This window comes from Pseudophryne corroboree, chromosome 6 (assembly GCF_028390025.1).
Source record: "Pseudophryne corroboree isolate aPseCor3 chromosome 6, aPseCor3.hap2, whole genome shotgun sequence".
Lineage (NCBI taxonomy): Eukaryota > Metazoa > Chordata > Amphibia > Anura > Myobatrachidae > Pseudophryne > Pseudophryne corroboree.
The window spans coordinates 709,292,340-709,315,014 of NC_086449.1; the positions used below are offsets into that span (position 1 = coordinate 709,292,340).

At 43.2% G+C, this 22,675-nt stretch overlaps 1 protein-coding gene across 3 annotated transcripts in view; it reads right to left on the reverse strand.

Annotated features, from left to right (window-relative positions):
* LOC134933276 (LON peptidase N-terminal domain and RING finger protein 1-like) overlaps window positions 1–22,675 on the reverse strand; it is a 148,896-nt gene that overhangs the window by 40,588 nt on the left and 85,633 nt on the right. For 2 of the 3 annotated variants that reach the window (XM_063928350.1, XM_063928352.1), the window contains exons 5-6: window positions 12,985–13,138; window positions 8,386–8,488 (exon numbers count right to left, since the gene is read on the reverse strand). In XM_063928350.1, coding sequence (XP_063784420.1) covers window positions 8,386–8,488; window positions 12,985–13,138 — 257 coding nt within the window. The remainder of the gene's footprint in view (window positions 1–8,385; window positions 8,489–12,984; window positions 13,139–22,675) is intronic. The other variant, XM_063928351.1, reaches the window with a different exon arrangement.

Here is a 22,675-nt window from a genome sequence, read left to right on the forward strand (position 1 = left end):
CCTATTTCGGCGGGCTTTTCTCCAGGAGTTTTAGATATCTGGCATGGGTTAAATACATACATATAGCCTCAATGGCTATATGTGATGTATTCTTTTGCCATAAAGGTATTAAATATTGCTGCCCAGGGCGCCCCCAGCAGCGCCCTGCACCCTCCGTGACCGCTTGGTGTGAAGTGTGTGACAACAATGGTGCACAGCTGCAGTGCTGTGCGCTACCTTCATGAAGACTGAAGAGCCTTCTGCCGCCTGTTTCCGGACCTTCAATCTTCAGCATCTGTAAGGGGGGTCGGCGGCGCGGCTCCGGGACGAACCCCAGGGTGAGACCTGTGTTCCGACTCCCTCTGGAGCTAATGGTGTCCAGTAGCCTAAGAATCCAATCCATCTTGCACGCAAGTGAGTTGAAATTCTCTCCCCTAAGTCCCTCGATGCAGTGAGCCTGTTGCCAGCAGGACTCACTGAAAATAAAAAACCTAAAAACTTTTTCTAAGCAGCTCTTTAGGAGAGCCACCTAGATTGCACCCTGCTCGGACGGGCACAAAAACCTAACTGGGGGAGGGTCATAGGGGGAGGAGCCAGTACACACCACCTAATCCTAAAGCTTTATTTTTGTGCCCTGTCTCCTGCGGAGCCGCTATTCCCCATGGTCCTGACGGAGTCCCCAGCATCCACTTAGGACGTTAGAGAAAAAAAAAAAAGGATGCGTGCATCATCTTCTTTCATGCAAGTGAATTTATTTATTTATTACCAGTTATTTATATAGCGCACACATATTCCGCAGCACTTTACAGAGAATAATTGGCCATTCACATCGGTCCCTGCCCCAGTGGAGCTTACAATCTAAATTCCCTATCACATGTACACGTTCATACAAGGGTTAATTTTGTTGGGATCCAGTTGACCCACCGGTATATTTTTGGAATTATGGGAGGAAACCGGAGTACCCGGAGGAAACCCACGCAAGTACGGGGAGAATATACAAACTCCGCACAGGTAGAGCCATGGTGGGAATCAAACCCATGACCTCAGTGCTGTGAGGCAGTAATGCTAACCATTACACCATCCGTACTGCCCATAACCTTGCGTCTGAGGGAAAACCCCTGCACCGCAATGTTGTTTTTTTTGTTTTGTTTTTAATCACTCACGCTAAATTGAATTCCCCTACAAGTATAATCATGTGTGAATCCATTTGTTGTGCAGGATGCTACAACATTCAATTTTTTTCCGCCTTTTACAAGGGTTAACAAGACTAAATGCAACTTAATGTGGCCAGCCGCATGATTTATATAAGCCAATTAAGTATCAGGGCTTTGTTTGTGCCTATGTCCTAGCTGTACTTTTAATTGCATTTCATATAACTACCTCTGAACCCAATTGAATAAAAACACAACACACAATAGCTGGCGGGAAGAAGGTCCAATTTTCATTTATCATTTCCATAATACTGGTGGCCCAGGAAAAGCAATTACAAACATACTGTTCAAATTTGGTAATTGAGGTACTCCATCTACAGGTTCTAGTTGTACCTTGTAGTTACAACTAGTTGTAGCACCCCTTCCCCCCTCCCCCCTTACCCCCAGGACTAAATAAGCAATTCCAAGTTTCCAATTAGCTTAATATTAGTCAGCAATTACTCACCTTCCGAAGCAGTGTCCTCTTTCTCCAGCGACAATAGCTGATCTTCTGCAGCAGCAGTGTGTGTGAGTGTCTGTAATTATGTGTGAGTGCTTGTGAGACCACCCAAGGGAGGCAGCAGCAGGCAAAACTACATCTCCAGCAGACACCTCCCCTCCCAGCAGCTTCCTTCCCAGTGGTTAGATGGAGGGAAGACTTAACAGACCGTTAAGTATCCTTTTTCTTTGTGCAGCAGGGTGTTCAACGATGAAAACCTGCATGCATTTTTTAAATTGGATACCGTGGGTATCAGGAGTGTGCAAACCTGCGGTAATGTAAAATTGGGCATGAGGTCCACTGTAGGCATTTTCCAAGACAAGATGGGAGAAGTAGACATGCAATGTCAGATCACAATGGTTCAGATCACAAAATGGTTGCCTCTCTTGAGTACAAGACCGGTGAAAGCAGTGCAGAAAAAGCTATCCTTATAATAATAATAATAATAATAATAAGAAGAAGAAGAAGAATAAGAATAAGAATGTCTCTCTCTAGTACGAAAACACAAATATTGTAATAAACAGGCATTTATACAACAGCACAATTAGCAGCAATGGGTTTATTATCAAGTGGTAATAGTAAGTTGCTACTTAAGCTGGGTACGCACTAGCCAATGTTTAAATGCCGGCGATGAATGACTATACAGTTGAACGATATAGCGCGTACACACTGGACATGCAGCTCAGCCCAATACTGACGGGTTGAGCTGCATGTCAGCTCAATATTGGTGATCGCTGAACTGACGTGTGGGAGCACGCATCATTCACCAATAATACCCCCATACACACTGGACGATATAAGCCTAAAAATAAATGATAACAACATTTATATTGTTATCGTTTATTTTTCAGGCTGAAATCGCCTAGTGTGTACCCGGCTTTACTAAGAAAATATTACTGCGTCTGTAGAGTAATATTTCGCCCACTGATGAGCAGCGGCAAAGCAGAACTTACTGCTTCGTTGAGCAGACTGTGTATTCCCAAAAAACGTCAGCTTTGTGAACCCTAAAACATACCATACTAAAGTATGGTGATGCAATTCAGCTGACTTGTCCAAAGTAACCTGCTCCATGAATAGCATGAAGTAGAGAAAAGCCCTATTTTCCGCAAAACAGGGCTTTTCTCTGTTTTATGAATAGACCCCTTTGTCTCTCCACTTTATCACTCAGAAGGCTTTGTACATCTGCCCCTATATAAAAAAAAAGTCTAATATTATTAATAGTTATACTAAACCATCTGCAGTCCACCAATGCCAGATTAAGGTCCAATTTGGCCTGGATCTGAGATTTATGAAGGGCCTATTGTGTGTCTTCGCAGTGAAAGTAACTAGTGTGACTGATATGGGGGGCATGACCAGTGCTGAAGGGTGATTTTTGCACATGGGGTGTGGCTAGCAATATGGATTTCAACAAAAGGAAGCACCCCTTTTTAATGTAGCACTTATCTGAAAGAAAAAAAAAAAAAAAAAAGACACTCGGGTAAATTTACTAAAGCTTCGAAAACAGAGAATTGGTAATATTGGCCAAAGCAACCAATCAGATGCTGTCTATCATTTCTCTTTTGCTTTTTAGAAAATGATAGACAGCATCTGATTGGTTTCAATGGGCAGCATCTCCAATTCTCTGTTTTAGAAGCTTTAGTAAATTTACCCCTCATTGTTTACGGAAATGTGAAATGGGTAACTTAGCCCCAGATTTATCAAGCCTTGGAGAGTGATAAATAGCACGGTAATAAAGCACCAACCAACCAGCTCCTAACTGTCATATTACAGTCTGTACAACAAACAGGAAACTTGCACTTCAAAAGAATGGTGCAGCAACAGTTGCTGGGGTGGTCACCAACACCTCCACGGATAACTCTAAAAGTTCAAAGAGTGTTTGCAGCCGTGTGCACCTCTGGGACAACAGTCACGCATCCAATCTCAGTATTTTGTTAAGAGACTCTGGGTAATTACTCATAGAAAAGTAAGTTCATAGATTCCACTTATATATCTTTAACAATCTAAAATTCTATCCTTTTGGTGGTGTGACCTTTTCTCTGTTCCTTGGTCCACATGCATCCACATATAAAGGAAAGAATGACATATATAGTGAAGTACAGTCAAAAAATTACTAAATAAATTGAAACATCCAAAACATTAAGTTGGTACATATAAAATCCACCAATAAAATGCGTACCAGATTGTGTTGGGTGTTCAAGAATGCCCACCCAAAACAGCGTGATGATGTTAATCAGTCCCCTCCTGGGTTCAGGGTACTGAATCGACACTGGAATGGGAAACTCCTATTTCTCCACACAGGTAAGTCAGTCTGCCACCAACGCGTTTCTGCTCTCCTGGAGCCTTTTTCAAGGTGTATGGTAGATCAGGGTTACCTCCTGTATATACCCTTAAATGTGATCTGATTGGTCCAAACTAGACTAGACAAAATTACCTCCTTTACCCTCCTAATTGCACCCCTATGTTGGAGAAACATAAATACATATAGCGATTTCACTTTAATTATCTACAATCATATAGTTCCAAATAGTTAAAACCTGGAAAAAATGGAAAAGCCAAGCGTGCGTTCCGTAGACCCTGGAACGCACAATACTTCCGGTTCCCGTATTTAATCCTATTTCTGAAAGTGCGGCATACTTTCCCGTGACTGAGCAGCATTCTCCGGCGCCTGGAGCGCATGACGCGCTCCGTGCTCTGATACCCGGAAGTGCGGCTCACCTCCGGTGAATGGACCGCATCAATTTGACCCAGATCTGGTGCGTGAACCGCATGGCACTAATACTCTTCCGGAACTAGCATTCTCACAAGCCTAGTAAGGGAATATGTAAAACTACAACAAACCCTTATTAATATAGCACCATGATAAATGAACAGCATATTTAACACATGTATAGCAGCTTATAAGTACAAATACATTAAAAGTGGTATTATATATAAAATTCATCAAAATTTCATGAATCATAGTACCTCATCAACATATAAGTATAAATATATTAAAAGTTGTATTATATATAAAATGCATCAGAATTCCATGAATAAAACACCAACAGTATAAAAGATATAAAGAAAGAAACCACTTTAACTCAAAATCAAGATTTACATTTCTAGGGCATAGAGAACCCATGTAATAAATCCACTTCATCTCTACTTGGGCTAGCCTTTCTTCTATATTATTTTTCCGCCAATGGCTCTGTACACTGCTTATACCCATCACACTTCTTATCCCCAAACAACTCTTATTATGGGTTCCTTTAAAGTGGTTAGAGATTGAGTGATTCTCATATCCTCTACTATTATTACTTAAATGTTCATCCCATCGTTCTTTCAAGGGTCTTGAGGTTCTACCAATATATTGAAGTTCACAAGTACATTCGACCAGATATATACAATTTTTTGTGTTACAGCTTATGAAATCCAGAATCTTATATGGATTTCCCTGTGACAGTAGACGTAAAATTATCCAATTTACTAGGTTGAGAGGTATAACTCGTACATATCTTGCATAGTCCGCATCTATGGAAACCCTTAGTCTTTATCCGACCCGACGTTTTGGGTAATATAGCACTTTTTACTAATTTCTGTTTCAAATTAGAGCTTTCCTATAAATAAATTTAGGACGGTCAGATAGGATGGTTTTCAAAACGGGGTCGCTTGATAGTAAATGCCAATGTCTTTTTATTATCCTTTCCAAATCCTTGTATTGTGTATTATAAGTTGATATGAAAGGAAGGATAATTTGGCTTTTTGTTTCTTTATTGTTTGGTGCAAGTAAGGCGTTTCTATCAACTTCTAAAAGTTCCTTAATGTGTTGGTTCATGATTTCTTCCTTATACCCTTTTGCCAAAAATTTTCCTTTTAAATCTAGTGCTTGTTCATTAAATAATTCCACATCGGTACAATTTCGTCTCACCCTTTTAACTTGTACCTTTGGTACATTACTTATCCAATTTGGGTGATGATTACCATCAGTGGGGATATAGGAATTACTATCTGTGGGTTTAAAAAATGATTTGGTCTGTAGGCCTCAATTTTTAACATACAGAGTTAAATCATGGAAATTTATTTCAGTTTTACTTATATTAAAAGTTAAATTAATATTAAAATCATACCGATTTAATTCTTTACAGAAAATTTCCAAATCCTTTTGATCCCCTTCCCAAATAAAAATATCATCCATAAACCGGTACCACATCTTAATATTTCCCAAAAAAACTATTATTACCCCAAATTGGAAAAAGGGGATGTTGCAAACAAAATAGTCCCCTTTATTCTAGAAAGCATTGAATTCATTCTTAATAATAATGTGTTCTGGTTTAATGGTAAATTCTATAGACAAATAAAGGGTACCGCTATGGGCACGCGCTTTGCCTCGTCTTATACATATATTTTTATGAGCATGTGGACCAAGGAACAGAGAAAAGGTCACACCACCATAAAGGATAGAATTTTCGATTGTTGAAGATATATAAAAGGAACCTACGAACTTACTTTTCTACGAGTAATTACCCAGAGTCTTTTAACCGAATACTGAGATTGGATGTGTGACTATTGTCCCAGAGATGCGCACGGCTGCAAACATGTTACAGTCTGTGTCATTTTCAAACATAGCCTCTAACACAGGTTTTTTCAACCAGTGTGCCGTGGCACACTAGTGTGCCGCGACCAGTTACAAGGTGTGCCGCGGAGCCAGAGCAGCTTCCTGCACCTTCAGAGTGAACTGTTGGCCCGGGCTCTTCTTAGAGGATCATTCATGCTCCGGCTGTGACCTGTGCCTGGACGATGTGGTGGTGTGATATCATAGGTCACGGCCGCCGCATCTCACCACCTAGCCAACCCACCCGCCTGCATACATATCTTCCAGTTCCCGCCTGCATCCACAGCTTTCCTTGCCCACCCACATCCACACCTGCCCGACCGCCCGCTGCTCAGTATTCGCAGCAATCCACTATGAACAATCCCCACCACTGAGGGACAGGGAGGACAGCTGATCGGTAGGGTCTAATATCTGTTATGTTATCTCTTCTGTGGGGAGCAATAGGATTTATGGATTTATAGGGGGAACAATGTGAATTATTCATGTGGGGAGAAATGTGATTGATTTATGTGGGTAGCAATAGGATTTATGTAAGGAGCAACATGATTTATGTGGGGAACAATGTGATTGTTTTTTCTGTGTAGGCCGATGTATGTGTGGATTTTTTATTACTGTTAAGGCCAATGTGGTGTTTATATATTTTTTTCTGTGGGGAACGGATGGTGTGCCATGGCAATTTTAAAATCGTGTTCGGTGTGCCGTGAGTAAAAAAAAGGTTGAAAATCACTGCTCTAACAGGAGATGATTGAGTGGCACTTTATCTCTCTCCACTTTATCCCTCTCCAAGGCATAGCACATCTGTCCCTTTGTATGAAAAATAACAGCAAATGGTTTTGTTCTACAAGGACACAGTCTCTGCAGTTTCGGCATCTTGCAACAAATGAAACTTTTTCCTGCTTTTTTGTTTCCAGGGAAACATGCCAAACTCTCAGGGCACTTTCTGAGGAAACTGTTGCTACGGAGAAAAGTGTTAAGGGGTCTCCTATACCGCCTACAGCTCTCATATCACCGGCACAGCATCTTACTGTTCACCCGCAAGGTCAACCTATCCACCTGCATTGGACTCTGCATCACATCTGCCAGACCAGGAGCCGCACCCTCCCTCCCCAGCCAACAACACACTCCGCTGCTCCTGCACAGCGTACCCGTGACCTATACGGAATCTGAAGATTGCACATCTAGCTGGTGAGCCACATGCGGTAGCGGGGAGGTGGTAGCATAGCGCGGTCTCTCGCGGCTTCCAACGTTAGAGTCCGGGTGTTATCACATTACATTTAGTGCAAGCTGCACCCAAAGTATTCTGTGTACCGGATGGAACATTCTCCTATGTGAGCTTATCTACTGTTGCCAATTCCCATTTCACAGGAACTGTGTTGTAACAACTTTACAAACAACGCTACATAGTAGTTGTATCTATAACTGTATATTGCGGTTACGGAGCCATTGCATTTGATTCATTTATTTTAAATTGCATTTTAAATTACTGCTAATAAATGTGTATTATTAAGCAATATTAGACTGTTGATGCGCTCCCTCAGTTCACTAGTTGAATCATTTTTTGGAACCTCTCAGAGTCCCGCGAAATGTGTCTCTAAATAGACTGAAGGACTGTCAACTGTCCTGGGCAGTCAGAGGTCACATCATATAAAAATGATTGGTGAAAGACTTGGGCCCATAGAACTGTAACATGGTAAATTCTAATTTCAGCTGAATGAACTCAACTAAATATCTGTTAAATGCCACTACTGACGTTTACTTGTACATAGTTCAGCTATTTTCTAATTTGCATATAACAATACCTTTATTCCCTTCTAATTATTGTATTATTATTGTAAGGCGCTACAAATGGTTCCCTGCGCTGTACATAGTGGATGAAGAGAGAAATTATATTAAACAATAGTAAACAATGCACAGTAAAGAATACATATTTGCAAAAATGATGCAATAACCACCCAACAACAAATTCACGTCACAATTACAGTGTGTCCTAAAAATGTGCACATTTCACAACTTAAACTCATTCCTATAATCTTGCGTCACAAAAGGAAATCTTATTGCTTCACTGTATTCCATTTACAGGGCCAGAAATCGCATCAGTTGTATGTATTTTCTTATTTGTAACTCACCGGATACACAGTGAACATTCCACATCAGAGAGGCTCAGGAGGTCTTTTGGGGACGGATTGAGTGGGAGGCTGCTGTTGTGTTTCTCATCTTCTTCCTGAGAGTCTGCAAAAGATATTAGAGGTTTGTGTCATCTTCTACAATACATCTCCAGAATCACTAATTATCGCTGAGTATGGGAGTTACAGAAGCTCGAAGAAAATCCCAATGGCATAAAAGTTCAGACAAAGATATTTTTGACATGTAGCAATTGACAATGACAACACAATCAAACTTCTAGGTTAAACTAATTGATTTTATTCATTAATTGATTGGTTGTAAGACTTGAGGTACAGAAATGCAATACATCAGCTTAACTTGATATAATATAAAGAGTAATAAAATAAAAAAGTGTGTCAATATGATAATTGTAATTAAGGTTAAATATACATGTGTTACACTGGGTACACATTATACAATTCTCGGGCCGATTTGACAATAATAGGGTCATCCGCCTGTTTTACTGTGTAGCGTAAAGGCCCAAAGATCTTGAGAGGAAACCAGTCCCATTTAATTGTTCAGATGGTTTCCTCTGGGATAGACATCAGCCCTGCACAGACCATCTAGGGTCGGTTTTCACTGCACTAGGGGTCCCACTTATAATGGAAAGGCTGACTAGAATTGGATCTAATTAGAGATTTTAGGAGTTGTGCAAGCTGCTTGTTATTACTTTTTGTGCTCCATAGAACATCTGTGGAATAAAGGACAGAGTAGCAGCAATTCTATGCCATTCAGTCAACTGTATCTTTCAGCCAATAACTGAAACTTATGCTACATACTTTTTATTTATGTGCCATGCATAGGACAATTATGTCAAGATACCATCTGGTGGTAGAAAAATGTATTGCAGGGAATTGTATATTGCATATTGTACTTTGGGGAGTCACAACATAAGTGCTGAGATTCACTCCATCTACACTCAATGCATGTGTGTTATTCCTTCTATTGCCACAATATATGTGCTAGGGGGCGCACTCCATCTATTGTCAACATACGTCTTGATTATATTCTCACACTACATATGTGTTGTGGGTCAGTTATTCTGTTACCACTCCAAGTGTTAAGGGATCACTGGGAGTCATTACCACTATACTCTGCACTGCCACAATGCCACATGGGCCAGTAACATTTATTTACTGTATGTAAAATTTAAGTTTATTAAGTACTGTATATGATTTATCCTCAGCTTATATACGCATAGAAATGTTATATATACGGCACAGATGATGATGGTGATGAGTATGATGATGACAGGTATCAAACCAAGCATACACATAGGAGAGGTCCAGCCACAGATATACACATTTGGTTCTCTGGGCCTGATTCCAATTTGTAAGTATTACATTTGCTTCAATTTATTCAGGTTATGGACATGCTAAGCAACGCAGGTGAAGCAACTGCCCAGGGATGAATAGTCACACCCACCGGAGCCATCGCAAAGTTCTCAGAAACACAGAGACAAGGAACATTGACTCTCCGAGTGAGTCTATGGTCACACAGACTGGTTCCGGGAGCAGCGATGCTGGTGCCATTTTTCTCTACATACGTGATGGCAGCTGTAGGCAGACACCCCCCGAAAAACAGTCTGCGTTTTTGCAACCACTCCCCATTACCTCTATCACTCTACAAATGAGTCCTCACTGTAAGCAGCTTTGCTAAGGTGACTTGGCACCTCGGCACTGCGACAGAGACGCATGTGCAATCAACCAATAGACACTCAGTTGTATGAACTTGGCACCTTGAAAAAGTTGCATGAGCGCAACGAAACGCGTTGGTGAGATCTGTTGCTATGTGTCTACTCCTACCAATTGACAACCTGGAAGATCAAGACCTGGACCAAGTCCGTGATTGTTGCCTATCCACCGGACTCCACTTCACGAGGGACTCCTCACACCGTGTAATTTGGATCAATACCACCGAATAAGGAACTGCCACATGCGGACGCTGTTTCGCTTAAATACCTTTAAAGACACTGGTGGTAATTATATATTCACAGTTGTGATCTACATTGTCCTATTTGTGGAACTTATTGGGACTGTTTTAAATGGAACAGGTCGATTGAACTTTCCATTTTTGATCTCCATATACCAAAGTGGGAGTAGCACTTTATTCATTTTCAGTGTTTTTATTATATACATTTTAAACTAAGTGTGCACTATGATGTTTAACATTTTCTGCTCTCAATATTAAATTGTGTTGCTATTACGACCTACCTTTCTTATTGTTGACCTATTAGCGCTACATTTTTGCTTGTACCTATCTATTTGGGGTCTGACCAACCCTTTGTGTTTTGTCTGCTGGGGTGAACCTCTCCATCTAGCGCCAGGAACAGATCACCTAGGTGGTTTTCCTCCTTTTGCAGTCAGTTGTATGAACATCAGCATTGCTTACAAATCAGAATCAGGCCCTCTGTACATAACGCGAGACCAATTATCTCCCACTCGCTTTCAACTCTGCTCTGCCGCCATAGATTGCAAGGGATCTGTTACTACCAAGGTTTATTTTTCATAGTGATGGTTTCTATAAATGCTTGGGCTTTTAGAGAAGTTCAAGCTCAGTGAGGGGAATCATTACTGTTAGAAAATGTCAAGGTTCTGTTACGGAGTTTGTGTTGTAACTTCTTTTAGGTCAGCATTTATTAGACTCCTGCACATTTTTCAGTGACTGGTTACTATATTCAGCTGGTTGTATACAAGTCGCTGTTGGCAGCTTTAAATCCATTGTAAGATTCATCATGTAGGCCTATAATTAACAATTTAGCTTAACTAATAGGATACACCATGGATAGAAAATAACATATTTGAATGGTTACAGTAAGAGCTGGATTAAGGTTAGCCTGGGCCCCAGGGGAACTAGTTTTTGGCGCTCACCATCCATCCTCTCTGCTGTCCGTCTGCAGTCCTGGGTCACAGTGCAGGCAGCAGTCAGTGATGCCACGTGATGCTGCTCCTCTGATACCACTTGCATACAGAAAACCTGGCAATTACCCAGTGTTTCAGTGCCGGGTCGTTTTGCCGGTCTCTCTCTGACCCCCCTTTTCACACAGACAAGCAAATTACCAGGTCGAGAATTTCGAGCCAGTAATTTGCAGATCAACACGGGTATTTTGTCTGTGTGAAAGGGTCAACACAGGTCGAAATTCCCAGGTCTCCAACCCTGGTATATTCCAGGAATGAAGTCCCAGAAATTTCAACGCAGGTTGACCCTTTCACATAGAAAAACGACCCATGTTTTTCATGAAATTACCGGGTGGAACTGCTTCACCCGGTAATTTCAGTTTCTGTGTGAGAGGGGTAGGAGTCACAGCCGCACTGTGTGCAGGGTATGGGTGCCCTGGGGCAATCACCCTTTCCACTCTTCCATTAATCCAGCACTGGTTACAGCAATTCTAGGTTATTTGGTAGTACAGGTTGAGTATCCCATATCCAAATATTCCGAAATACGGAATATTCCGAAATACTGACTTTTTTGAGTGAGAGTGAGATAGTGAAACCTTTGTTTTCTGATGTCTCAATGTACACAAACTTTGTTTAATACACAAAGTTATTAAAAATATTGTATTAAATGTCCTTCAGGCTGTGTATATAAGGTGTATATGAAACATAAATGCATTCTGTGCTTAGATTTAGGTCCCATCGCCATGATATCTCATTATGGTATGCAATTATTCCAAAATACGGAAAAATCCGATATCCAAAATACCTCTGGTCCCAAGCATTTTGGATAAGGGATACTCAACCTGTATTACACATTGTACTAATAATAATAATAATAATAATAATAAATAATAATTTAGATAAATTTCTATATTTTGCAAGATATATATTTCTGAAACTACAGAAACTCTCAAATATGTAACTTGATTTCCTTTAAAAAAAAAAAAACACATGCTGCGCTATTAAATTATCTTGTGAGTAACATGTGTATTAACACAGATGGTGTTTGATACAGAATAACTGGACTGAGGAGATAAAGAGAAACATTTTATGGATATGTGCTACACTCACTAAATAAATACACTTTGTAAAAGATAAATTATTTCTGAGCAGTCGGCTCTCTGCTGTGTGATATAGCCACAGTATCATGAAGGGGAGGAGCTTAGGGACACACAATGAGTGCGGCTGGGCATGTGGCCCATCCCATTATCCATGTTTGAATGATGAAGAGTTCTGCTCGTTGTCTTGGCACACACACAGCCATTTAGAGCTGCCTGAAACTGCCAAATTGCTGTTCCCAACCACTGTGTGTCTGAGTAGTTTAAATCTGCATTTGTTAGCAGACACGTCCAATTATACTAATGACATGCTATTCCTGTCAAGTGGTCACGCATTTTATGAAAAATACAGAAGAGTCCACTAAAGGTCTGATTTTATAGATAAGAGACATTCAAATTCAGATCATAACTTCATCTGTGGTTACGGTGATAAATTTATGGTCTTTCGACAAAAAACAGTACACCATAAAAAAACATCAAAATGGTGCCAAATAAAGGCTGGAGGAAAATTATACAGTACATGCTAATGTAGTCCCAACAGACCGTACTTTAATTTCTATCGACTGACCTTTTAATTTCAAATGCTTACTTAATCTGTCCTTGTCTAGTGAGGCTGATTCATCGGTCTCCTTCCGTTTCATGTGCACTTGGTTTAAGGCAGAGGACTTTGCTGTCCCGTCAGAAGCGATCGCCAGAGGAAAAGTCTTATCATCTGCGTCAGCCTGTAGAACAGTAACAAACGTGACTTCGCCAAACAAATATTATAGTGCTTAGAATATACACATGGGAAGTATATCAAATCTAGATATTATGATGCATTTTACTTGAAAAAACAATGACTAATGTAAAAACATTTGAAGGAAACCATCTTAGAGAAACGTGTTACATAGACATTCTATGGTAGTCCTGTTTCTGTAGTGGTCTATGAGATACTGTAATTTAAAGCTATGCGACTACCTAAGTGGCAAAACATTAGTTTGCCCCCTTTAAAAGGCCATGGGGGCGTGTTAGCAAGAAAACCAATCAGAAACAACAATCTCCATGACTGTAGCTTTTCATTGGTCCTGTACTCAATCATCCCATATGGTTACAGGGCAGGGAAGTGCTATGGCATTCCTTGGTAATGTATCTATACAGCTTGTTACGGACATATCCAGTATCACAGCACAGTGTAAAATATGTGTCAATTACGAACTACAGAGAACTTCCAGCACACAATTATTTATTCATAACTACCATTTTTTTTCTACAGTATACCCATAATTCTCAAATGGAACTGGCTGTGACCATTTGCTGGCAAGGAAGGAACTATAGTCTAGTTTTAATAAAACTACTGGTGAGTTACTAGTGAATTCCAATATTTGATAATAGTTTGCTATACAGACTTTTTTTTAAAGTCAATTTGCTTCCTTGTATAGAAGTATATAAAGCAATTTTGGAATGTTGAAATAATTAAATTAAATAACGGTTTTGCTAGATTTTATTTTTACATAAAGATCATTGTAACATCACCTAATTGTCTTAACAGTTGGTGTGGTATGGACGGTCGACCACACTTAGGTCGACAGTGTCTAGGTCGACCACTATTGGTCGACAGTAAGTAGGTCGACATGGTTTCTATGTCGACAGGGACTCTAGGTAGACATGTACTGGGTCGACATGAGTTTTTTCACTTTTTTTGGTGTAGTTTTCTCCGTACAGTGACCGGGAACCCCAATTAGCGCACAGTGTCCCTTCGCATGACGAGCGAAGGAGCCTCGCTGCGCTCGACACAGGTTACCGTTCCCAATTGTAGTCCATGTGGATTGTAAAGTATGAAAAAGTTTAAAAATTTTTTAAAAAAAGTGAAAAACTCATGTCGACCTTTTGTCATGTCAACCTAGAACATGTCGACAGAGTCCCGATCGACCTTGAAACCATGTCTACCTACTTACTGTCGACCTATAGTTGTCGACCTAGGCATTGTTGACCTAAGTGTGGTCAACCTAGAGACCGGATACCCTTAACAGTAATTTAGGTTTCATACACAGCAAAAACATTTTTTTTTTATTCAAAGTTCTAGAAGACCAGAAACTAGAAAGTGGCCCTGAAATGTAAGACGTCTGGGCAATGCTTGGAATTATCTGCTTGTAACAGTTTATTGACCCACGGGACAGTGAAAGACAGAAGCTGAAGGACAGCAGCTGCTAATTATTATTACTATTACTATAATTTATTTATAAGCTCCACAGCAGTTCCATAATGCCATACTAGAGGAAAGACTTAGAGAAAACATAATTACAGACTATCACAGACATTCTATCCATTCATATACATAATAACAATGAGGGTTATTCAGATGTGGACAGAGGTGCTTTTCATGTCACAAAGTAGCGATTATCTGTACTTTGTGCATGCACAGCTCTGTCCCTGCTTACGCTTCCTGCACTTACCGGTTCCCTGTGAACCGTCTACACCAGTATATTCCTGCAAACAGTTACAGTACCACAGTCTGCTAATTCAGTGCAAGTTTCAAACAGTCGTTCAGTGTGCTTTCATTCCAGCTAAACTCCAGTATGCTGATTTCACCCAGCTTCCATTACAGATCCTACCTGCAGAGGGCGCATGAAATAGTGTGTATCCTGTTCTTCACGGTGTTATAACACACGGGCGCTCAGCGACGTCAGCAGTGCAGGGAGGTGCCAGGCTACAGAGGCGCGCTTTCTGCTCTGCTACTATCCACTGTTGCTTTGCTTGTCAAACTGTATAGCTGGGTACAGGGGTGTCGGGAGGGTGGCTCCAGTAGAGCGCGAGCTCCGGGCGCTGGAAAAGTTAGAGGGCGCGTTGCCGCCTGCCCACCCCCTCCTTCTGTCCGCTATACCACGAGCAGCTGTACAGGCAGCCGCAGAGCAGGAGGAGAAGCAGAGGGGTTACACACTCGGTGTACACTGTCCCTGTTTTAAACATGTGGGGTGCCCAAAGGAAACTTTTGCCCTGAGCTCCACAAGGTCTAGAACAGGCCCTGTCACCAATCTAGGATTTTTCAATATTTTTTTCTTTTCAAATGTAACATGTCCCCAATTCAGTACAGGGGAGGGGGCGCCGAAACATACCCTTACTCCAGGCACCATGGCAGCTAGCTACACCTGTGGCTGGGTACACACTAGACGACATGCACCATGTGCTATTTGTCAGTGTTTGCCCTTGAGTTCCTGGGCAAACAACATAGTGCATACACATTGAACGATATTGCCAATGATATAGTTCAGTGACGTCATCCTGCACAAACCTCGAACATGCAGTTTCTGATGATATTGTCAGATTGAACCGTAGGTATGGCCCACAGAACTCCTCGTTAATGACCCACGGGAGCGTGCATAGTTAACAATATAGTGCATACACACTGGATGATATTACAAACCATATTGCTCAGAAGGATCAAAATGAGCGATATCATTTAAAATATTGCCTAGTGTGTATGGGGCTTATGATAAGCAGCAGCATCAATGCGCCTCAGTGCCGATACCCCAGTACTGTAGCTAGGAAGTTTTTTCCTGCTACAGCAGCTATCTAGTAGCCAAGTCCCTGCCCCTTCCTGCAGTCCACGGCTGCCCCTAGTACAGACAGGGTAAGTTAGGAAAAGTTTCCCATTCCAGCACCACTTTCTTGCCACTCCGCTACCTGGTACGCAATAGTGTACTCGCCTCTCCAACCACTGCCTCCCTCCTTCCCTGCCCACTTCACTGGACACCAGCACATTACTAAAGCATTAATACTGTGGGCATTATGTGTAAGGTGCACTACTACTGTGGGTATTATGTGTGTAAGCGGCAATACTACTGTGGGCATTATGTAAGGAGCACTACTACTGTGGGCATTATGTAAGGGGTACTACTATTGTGGGCATTATGTGTATAAAGAGGATTTTGGTACTTACCGATAAATCCATTTCTCTGAATCTTCTAGGGGACACTGGAGTCCTATACAGTAGGGGTGTGAAGCCTTGAACCGGAGGTGTGGCACAATCTAAAATTAGCATTGTCTGCACAGCCGGCTCCTCCCCCTTCACATCCCTCGTCCCTCAGTTTGAAAAATTTGACTGAGAGAATAGGACATGACACTATAACACATGGCGAGGAACCGAACCGTGCAACATATCAAACAGCGGCCAAGAACTCTTAACCGAAAAAAAGGAACGCTGTTTATACGAACTGTTTTAAAACAAGAACTTAGAACACAGCAGGTTGACAGCACCGAGGCGGGCGTCCAGTGTCCCCTAGAGGATTCAGAGAAATGGATTTATCGGTAAGTACCAAAATCCTCTTTTCTCTTTCATCCACTAGGGGACACTGGAGTCCTATACAGTAGGGGACGTCCCAAAGTTTACCCCCAGGGTGGGAGTGCTGTCGGTGGCCTGCAAAACTAAACGTCCGAACTTAGATTCTCCGGACGCAAAAGTATCAGACTTGTAAAATTTTGCGAACGTGTGGGCTGAAGACCACGTCGCAGCTCTGCAAAGTTGAGTAGTGGAAGCACCCCTGGCAGCCGCCCACGAGGCACCCACTGAACGGGTAGTATGAGCACCCATCTGAACGGGAACCTGTTTGCCACAGGAAACATAAGCTTGCCGAATGGTAAGTCTAATCCATCTAGCCAAAGACTGCTTAGATGTGGCCAACCCTTCTTTGGCCCATTAAAGAACAAACAAATGGTCCGACTTTCTGAAGGACGACGTAACCTGTACGTATACCCGTAAAGCTCGGACAACATCCAAGGACACGTCCTCATCTGTGAGACCCTGGAAAGATGGAACCACTATTGGCTGGTTTACATGAAACCCCGAAACCACCTTCGGAAGGAAGTCCGCCCTTGTACGGAGTTCCGCCCTATCCTCATGAAAAACTAAGAAAGGACTCTTACAGGATAAGGCTCCCAACTCAGAAACTCGCCAAGGCAAGTAATAACGTGACCTTCCAAGAGAGATATTTCAGGTCTGTTCTTGTCAACGGCTCAAAAGTCGGTGACTTCAAATATTCTAACACCAAATTCAAGTCCCATGGTGCCGTGGGAGGACGAAAAGGGGGTTGAATCCTCAGAACACCCTGTAAAAAGGTTTGAATCTCTGGCAAGGATGCTAACCGCTGTTGAAAAAGGATGGAGAGAGCCGAAATCTGAACCTTCAGAGAGCCCAGTCTGAGGGCTCCCTCTAGACCGGCCTGAAGGAAAAGTAGAAGTCGAGATAAATGGAAGTTCGTTGAATTCAATCCCCGCTCCTGACACCAAGCCATGTACCGTCTCCAAATCCTGTAGTAGTGCCTGGCTGTGACCGGTTTTCTAGCGGCAATCATTGTAGGAATGGCCGTTCGTGGAATCCCTCTGTTTCTTAAGATCTGGGTTTCAATAGCCACGCCGTCAAACGCAGCCTGTTCAGGTCGGGGTGTAGGAACGGTCCCTGAGATAGCAGGTCCTCTCTCTGAGGTAACCTCCAAGGATCTTCCGCAAGTAACCCCCGCAGGTCGGAGTACCAACTCCTGCGGGGCCAATCTGGTGCGATTAGAATGGCCCACACTCGTTCCCGCTTTACCCTCTTCAGAACCCTGGGTATGAGTGGGAATGGTGGAAATATGTAAACCTTCCTGTAACACCAAGGAAGTGTTAATGCGTCCACTCCTTCTGCTGCTGGATCTCGCGTCCTTGACACATATCTGGGCAGCTGATGGTTTTGTCGAGACGCCATTAGGTCCACCTGAGGTAGACCCCATCTTCTCACAATCATGTTAAAAATCCGTGGGTGAAGGCACCACTCTCCCGGATGCATGTCCTGGCGACTGAGGTAATCTGCTTCCCAGTTCTCCACACCTGGAATGAACACTGCCGAGAGAATGATGTCTCTTCTTTCCACCCACAACAAGATCTTTGTGGCTTCCTTTAACGCCATCCTGCTCTTTGTTCCTCCTTGACGGTTTATGTAAGCCGTCGTCGTGACATTGTCTGACTGAATCCTGATGTGTTGATTCACGACTAGGTCTTCTGCTAAGAGAAGTGCATTGTAAACTGCTCTTAGTTCGAGGATATTTATGGGTAGTTTGCTCTCCTGTGTGGTCCACCGTCCTTGAAACTGATGGTCATTTAGGACGGCTCCCCAACCTCTGAGACTGGCATCCGTCGTCAGGATCCTCCAATCCCAAATGCCGCATTTTTTGCCGGCTGCAAGGTTCTTGTGTAATGACCACCATAACAGGGAGACCCATACCTGTGGGTGAAGTCGGATTCTCCGATGGAGAAGCCAGTGCGAGCCTGCTCCCTGAGCAATGAGGTTCATTTGGAATGGTCGTGAATGAAGTCTGCCGTACTGGAGAGCTTCGAACGACGCCACCATCTTCCTGAGAAGTTGCACACAGAGGTGCAGAGAAATGGTTTGCGTCCTCAGTACCTGAGCCACTAATCTCTGTAGGTCCTGGACCTTGTTCTCTGGTAGGAACACCCGTAATAGGACCGCGTCCAAGATGAGACCGAAGAATTGAATCCGTTGAGTCGGTATGAGGTTGGACTTTTGGAAATTGACAATCCATCCATGTTGAATTAGGAATTGATGGGATGTCTGAACATCCTTGAGCAGTCGATTCTGAGATGGAGCCTTGATCAATAAATCATCCAGATAAGGTATAATCGTGACCCCCAACAGTCTCAGTCCTGCAACCATGATCGCCATGATCTTTGTGAAAATTCTTGGGGCTGATGCTAGGCCGAACGGCAATGCCCGGAATTGGTAGTGATCCGCCACCAGTGCGAACCTTAAGTAAGCCTGGTGAGGAGTCCAGATTGGAATATGCAGATATACATCCTTTATGTCCATGGATACCATGAACTCGCCCTGTTCTAAGCCTGCAATGACTGATTGGATTGATTCCATCTTGAATTTGTAGACTCTTAAAAACTGGTTGAAAACTTTTAAATTGAGTATTGGTCTGACCGTCCCGTCTGGCTTTGGCACGACAAAAAGATTGGAATAGAACCCCGTTCCTCTCTGAGAAGCGGGAACCGGAATAATGACCTCTGCTTGTAGCAATTTGAGAATTGCTGCCCGTAGTGCCCTTGCTTTCTGAGGGCACTGAGGCAATCCTGTTGTAAAAAACTGACTGTGAGGCCTCTGTTGAAATTCCAGTTTGTATCCCTGAGAGATCAAGTTGTTCACCCAAAGTTCTGGTGAGGTTTTGGCCCAGAAGTCCTGAAAACCTTCCAGTCGGCCGCCCACCAAGGGGGACCCCAGGTGAGCTGGGAGGCCGTCATGCCACGGTCTTGTCAGCGGGTTTATCCTGCTTTCTGGTTGTTGCTTGTGAGCGGCCTCTACCTCTGCCCCCACGTGCTTGTGTACCGAAACCCCTTCCTCTGGCTCGAAAGGACTGAGATCTAAATGAAGTAAATGCTGGTCCCGAATAACCTCTCCTAGTTTATGGAGCGGTTCTCGTATAAGGAGTAGGCAGAAAAGTGGACTTCCCCGCTGTAGCCTGCGAAATCCACTTGTCTAATTCTGGTCCGAACAGCATTTCACCCCCAAAGGGGATGGATTCTACCGCCTTCTTGGTCTCAGAGTCTCCCTGCCATTCTCTGAGCCATAAAATCCTTCTAGCCGATATGGCCGATGCAGATATGCGCGATACTATTCTGCTAATATCCTTAGAAGCTTGACACAAGTACGATGCAGATTCTCGAATGTGTTCTGCCAGTTGGGTAATCTCTTCTAAGCTATTTTCCTCCTCAATAGCTTGTACAATACGGCCGGACCATGCACCCATGGCCTTGTTGACCCAAGCAAAGACGATCGCAGGTCTCTGCGCTGCACCAGCTGCAACAAAAATTGACTTTAACGCAGTGTCAACTTTACGGTCTGACGCATCCTTTAAAGTAGTTACGTTAGGAATTGGTAAAATTGTCTTTTTTGACAACCTTCCTAGGGAAGCATCCACTACCGGCGGAGTATCCCACTTGTCCATTACACCCTTAGGTAGGGGATAAGTTACCTGAAACCGTTTTGGAAATTGAAACCATTTGTCGGGTTGTTTCCAAGCCTCCTCTATCTGAGATTGGAGGGATTTAGGAATAGGAAACACTGCTGAACGCGGCTTCTGGGATTCGAACAAATCAAAATCCTCCGGCTCTCGTATTTCCTCGTCCTTAAAGCTTAGGATCTCTTTTAGCGCGTCAATTAAGGAGTCTAGACCTGAGATTGCCGAGTCCTCTTCTGGAAAGTCGGCGTCTAGGTTAGGTTAAATTAACTCACCTTCCTCCGTATCAAGAAGAAAACCCTCTTCCTCCTGTGATTCTGGTATCATAGGGAGAGTTCTTTTAACAGCTTTGCGCACACTCGTTTCTGCGTGTGCGGGCGGCGTTAACCTGATGAGAAATTCCTCCATCGTTTTTGAGAATCCCGCAGCCCATTCTGATTGCTGCTTGCGCGACTCAGCCATCTCCATGGAGATTCTATTAGCAAGGTTGTCGTCCCATGCCTTAGCCAGAGCACTGCTCCCAGGTGGAGCGTCCTTGTTTAAGCAGGAGTCGCACACCCCGGAGCTGCCAACCCGCGTGCTCTTCTTCTTACATTTCGTACAAACATAACAGGTATTGGAGGTCTTGGTTGCCTTAGACATGTTGTTTTGAAAACCCTGTACCAGGGTAGCCCGCCGCGCTTTCACCCTTTAAACTAGGAAGAGAAAGACTGGGAGATGACGGAAGCGAAGGTATTGGATCCGGCTGGAATTACCTGTCCTTTTCGTATATAAAAGGAGCAGGCCAATATCTTTACTTTAATTAACAATTAAAAAAAAAATTAAAAATTGATATAGAAAAAAAAAATTAAAACACCAGCCGACTCGCAATCCTCACACCCCAACTGTAAATCAGCTACGATGTTAGAGTTGGTATTCGCTTGCTTCCGTGTATTTTCTGCAGGATCTTTGAAACAGAAGTCCCTTGAAAATATAAATTGTAAAGTTTGATTACTTTTCAGGAGATCCTCATCTGTATATATATTATCCACCAGCAGAGGGAGCTGTTACCCAACGATCTCCCTGCTATATTATACTATGCACTATGCAGGCAGTGCAGCAGGGGGAGCTAATTCTTTAATGAACAACCTTCCCCTATGTACTCTACTGGGGGGGAGGACCCATCCATTACCTCAGCCTGGCGCCAGAATCATTAAATATGGCCCTCACCAAATGTCCTGCAAGACTGCATGGGAAAATATGCTGCTGGTCAGGAACCCTAGCCATTAGGCTATATGAGGTCCACTTGCTGCTGCCTCAGATGTCGCTGCCACCCCTTCCTCACGGTATATAAGAAGCACTTTTATCACTAGCCCCCTCCCGCTGGCCGGCGCGCGCCGAGTCCACTATTTGGCGCTCTGTGAGGTTTTTGGCGCGCTCCGGACCCGCTTGCCGGCGCGCGCCGGGACAGTTTCCCGTAGCGGCGCCTGTGCTCCGCTTCGGCTGTCAGTCTTCTCGCTGTGCAGCGCGCCGCTCTGCCGTCTCTCCCTGCTCACAGGGAGGAAAGGCCGAGTCCCGCGCCGCACTCTGCTCCCGCGCTCGCCGCTGTAGCTGCAATGTGAGGGGCTATATTACAGGAGGCAGCATTACATTGATATATTACAGGAGGCAGCAGTGATATTTTACAGGAGGCAGCTTTTTTTAGTGATATTTTAGTAAGGAAGGTATAAAAATAAATAAAAATACATGAAGGACCCTAAGCTACTTCTTTTTTCCTTCGACCAGTACTCACTGTTAGAAGGACTTGGAGGATCTCCTGTGGAGAGAGGCAGGTCCCTTCAATAGGGATCTTTGTCTCTCTGGTATTAGGCAGCCTTGTCCCCCTTTTATTAGGGTTACGCAGCCCCTTTTAGATTTTTAGTCAGGAGCTCAAGTGCTCCATGTGCTGTTACCTACAGCACAATTTTTCAAACTGAGGAAGGAGGCATGTGAAGGGGGAGGAGCCGGCTGTGCACACAATGCTAATTTTAGATTGTGCCACACCTCCGGTTCAAGGCTTCACACCCCTACTGTATAGGACTCCAGTGTCCCCTAGTGGATGAAAGAGAAAGTGGCATTACTACTGTGGGCATTATGTGTTAGGGGCACTACTACAGTAGGCATTATGTGTAAGTGGTAATACTACTGTGAGCATTAAATGTATAATGGGCATTACTACTGTGGGCATTCTGTGTGTAAGGGGCACTACTATTGTAGATGTATGTATAAGGGCACCACTGTGGGCACTGGTTATAA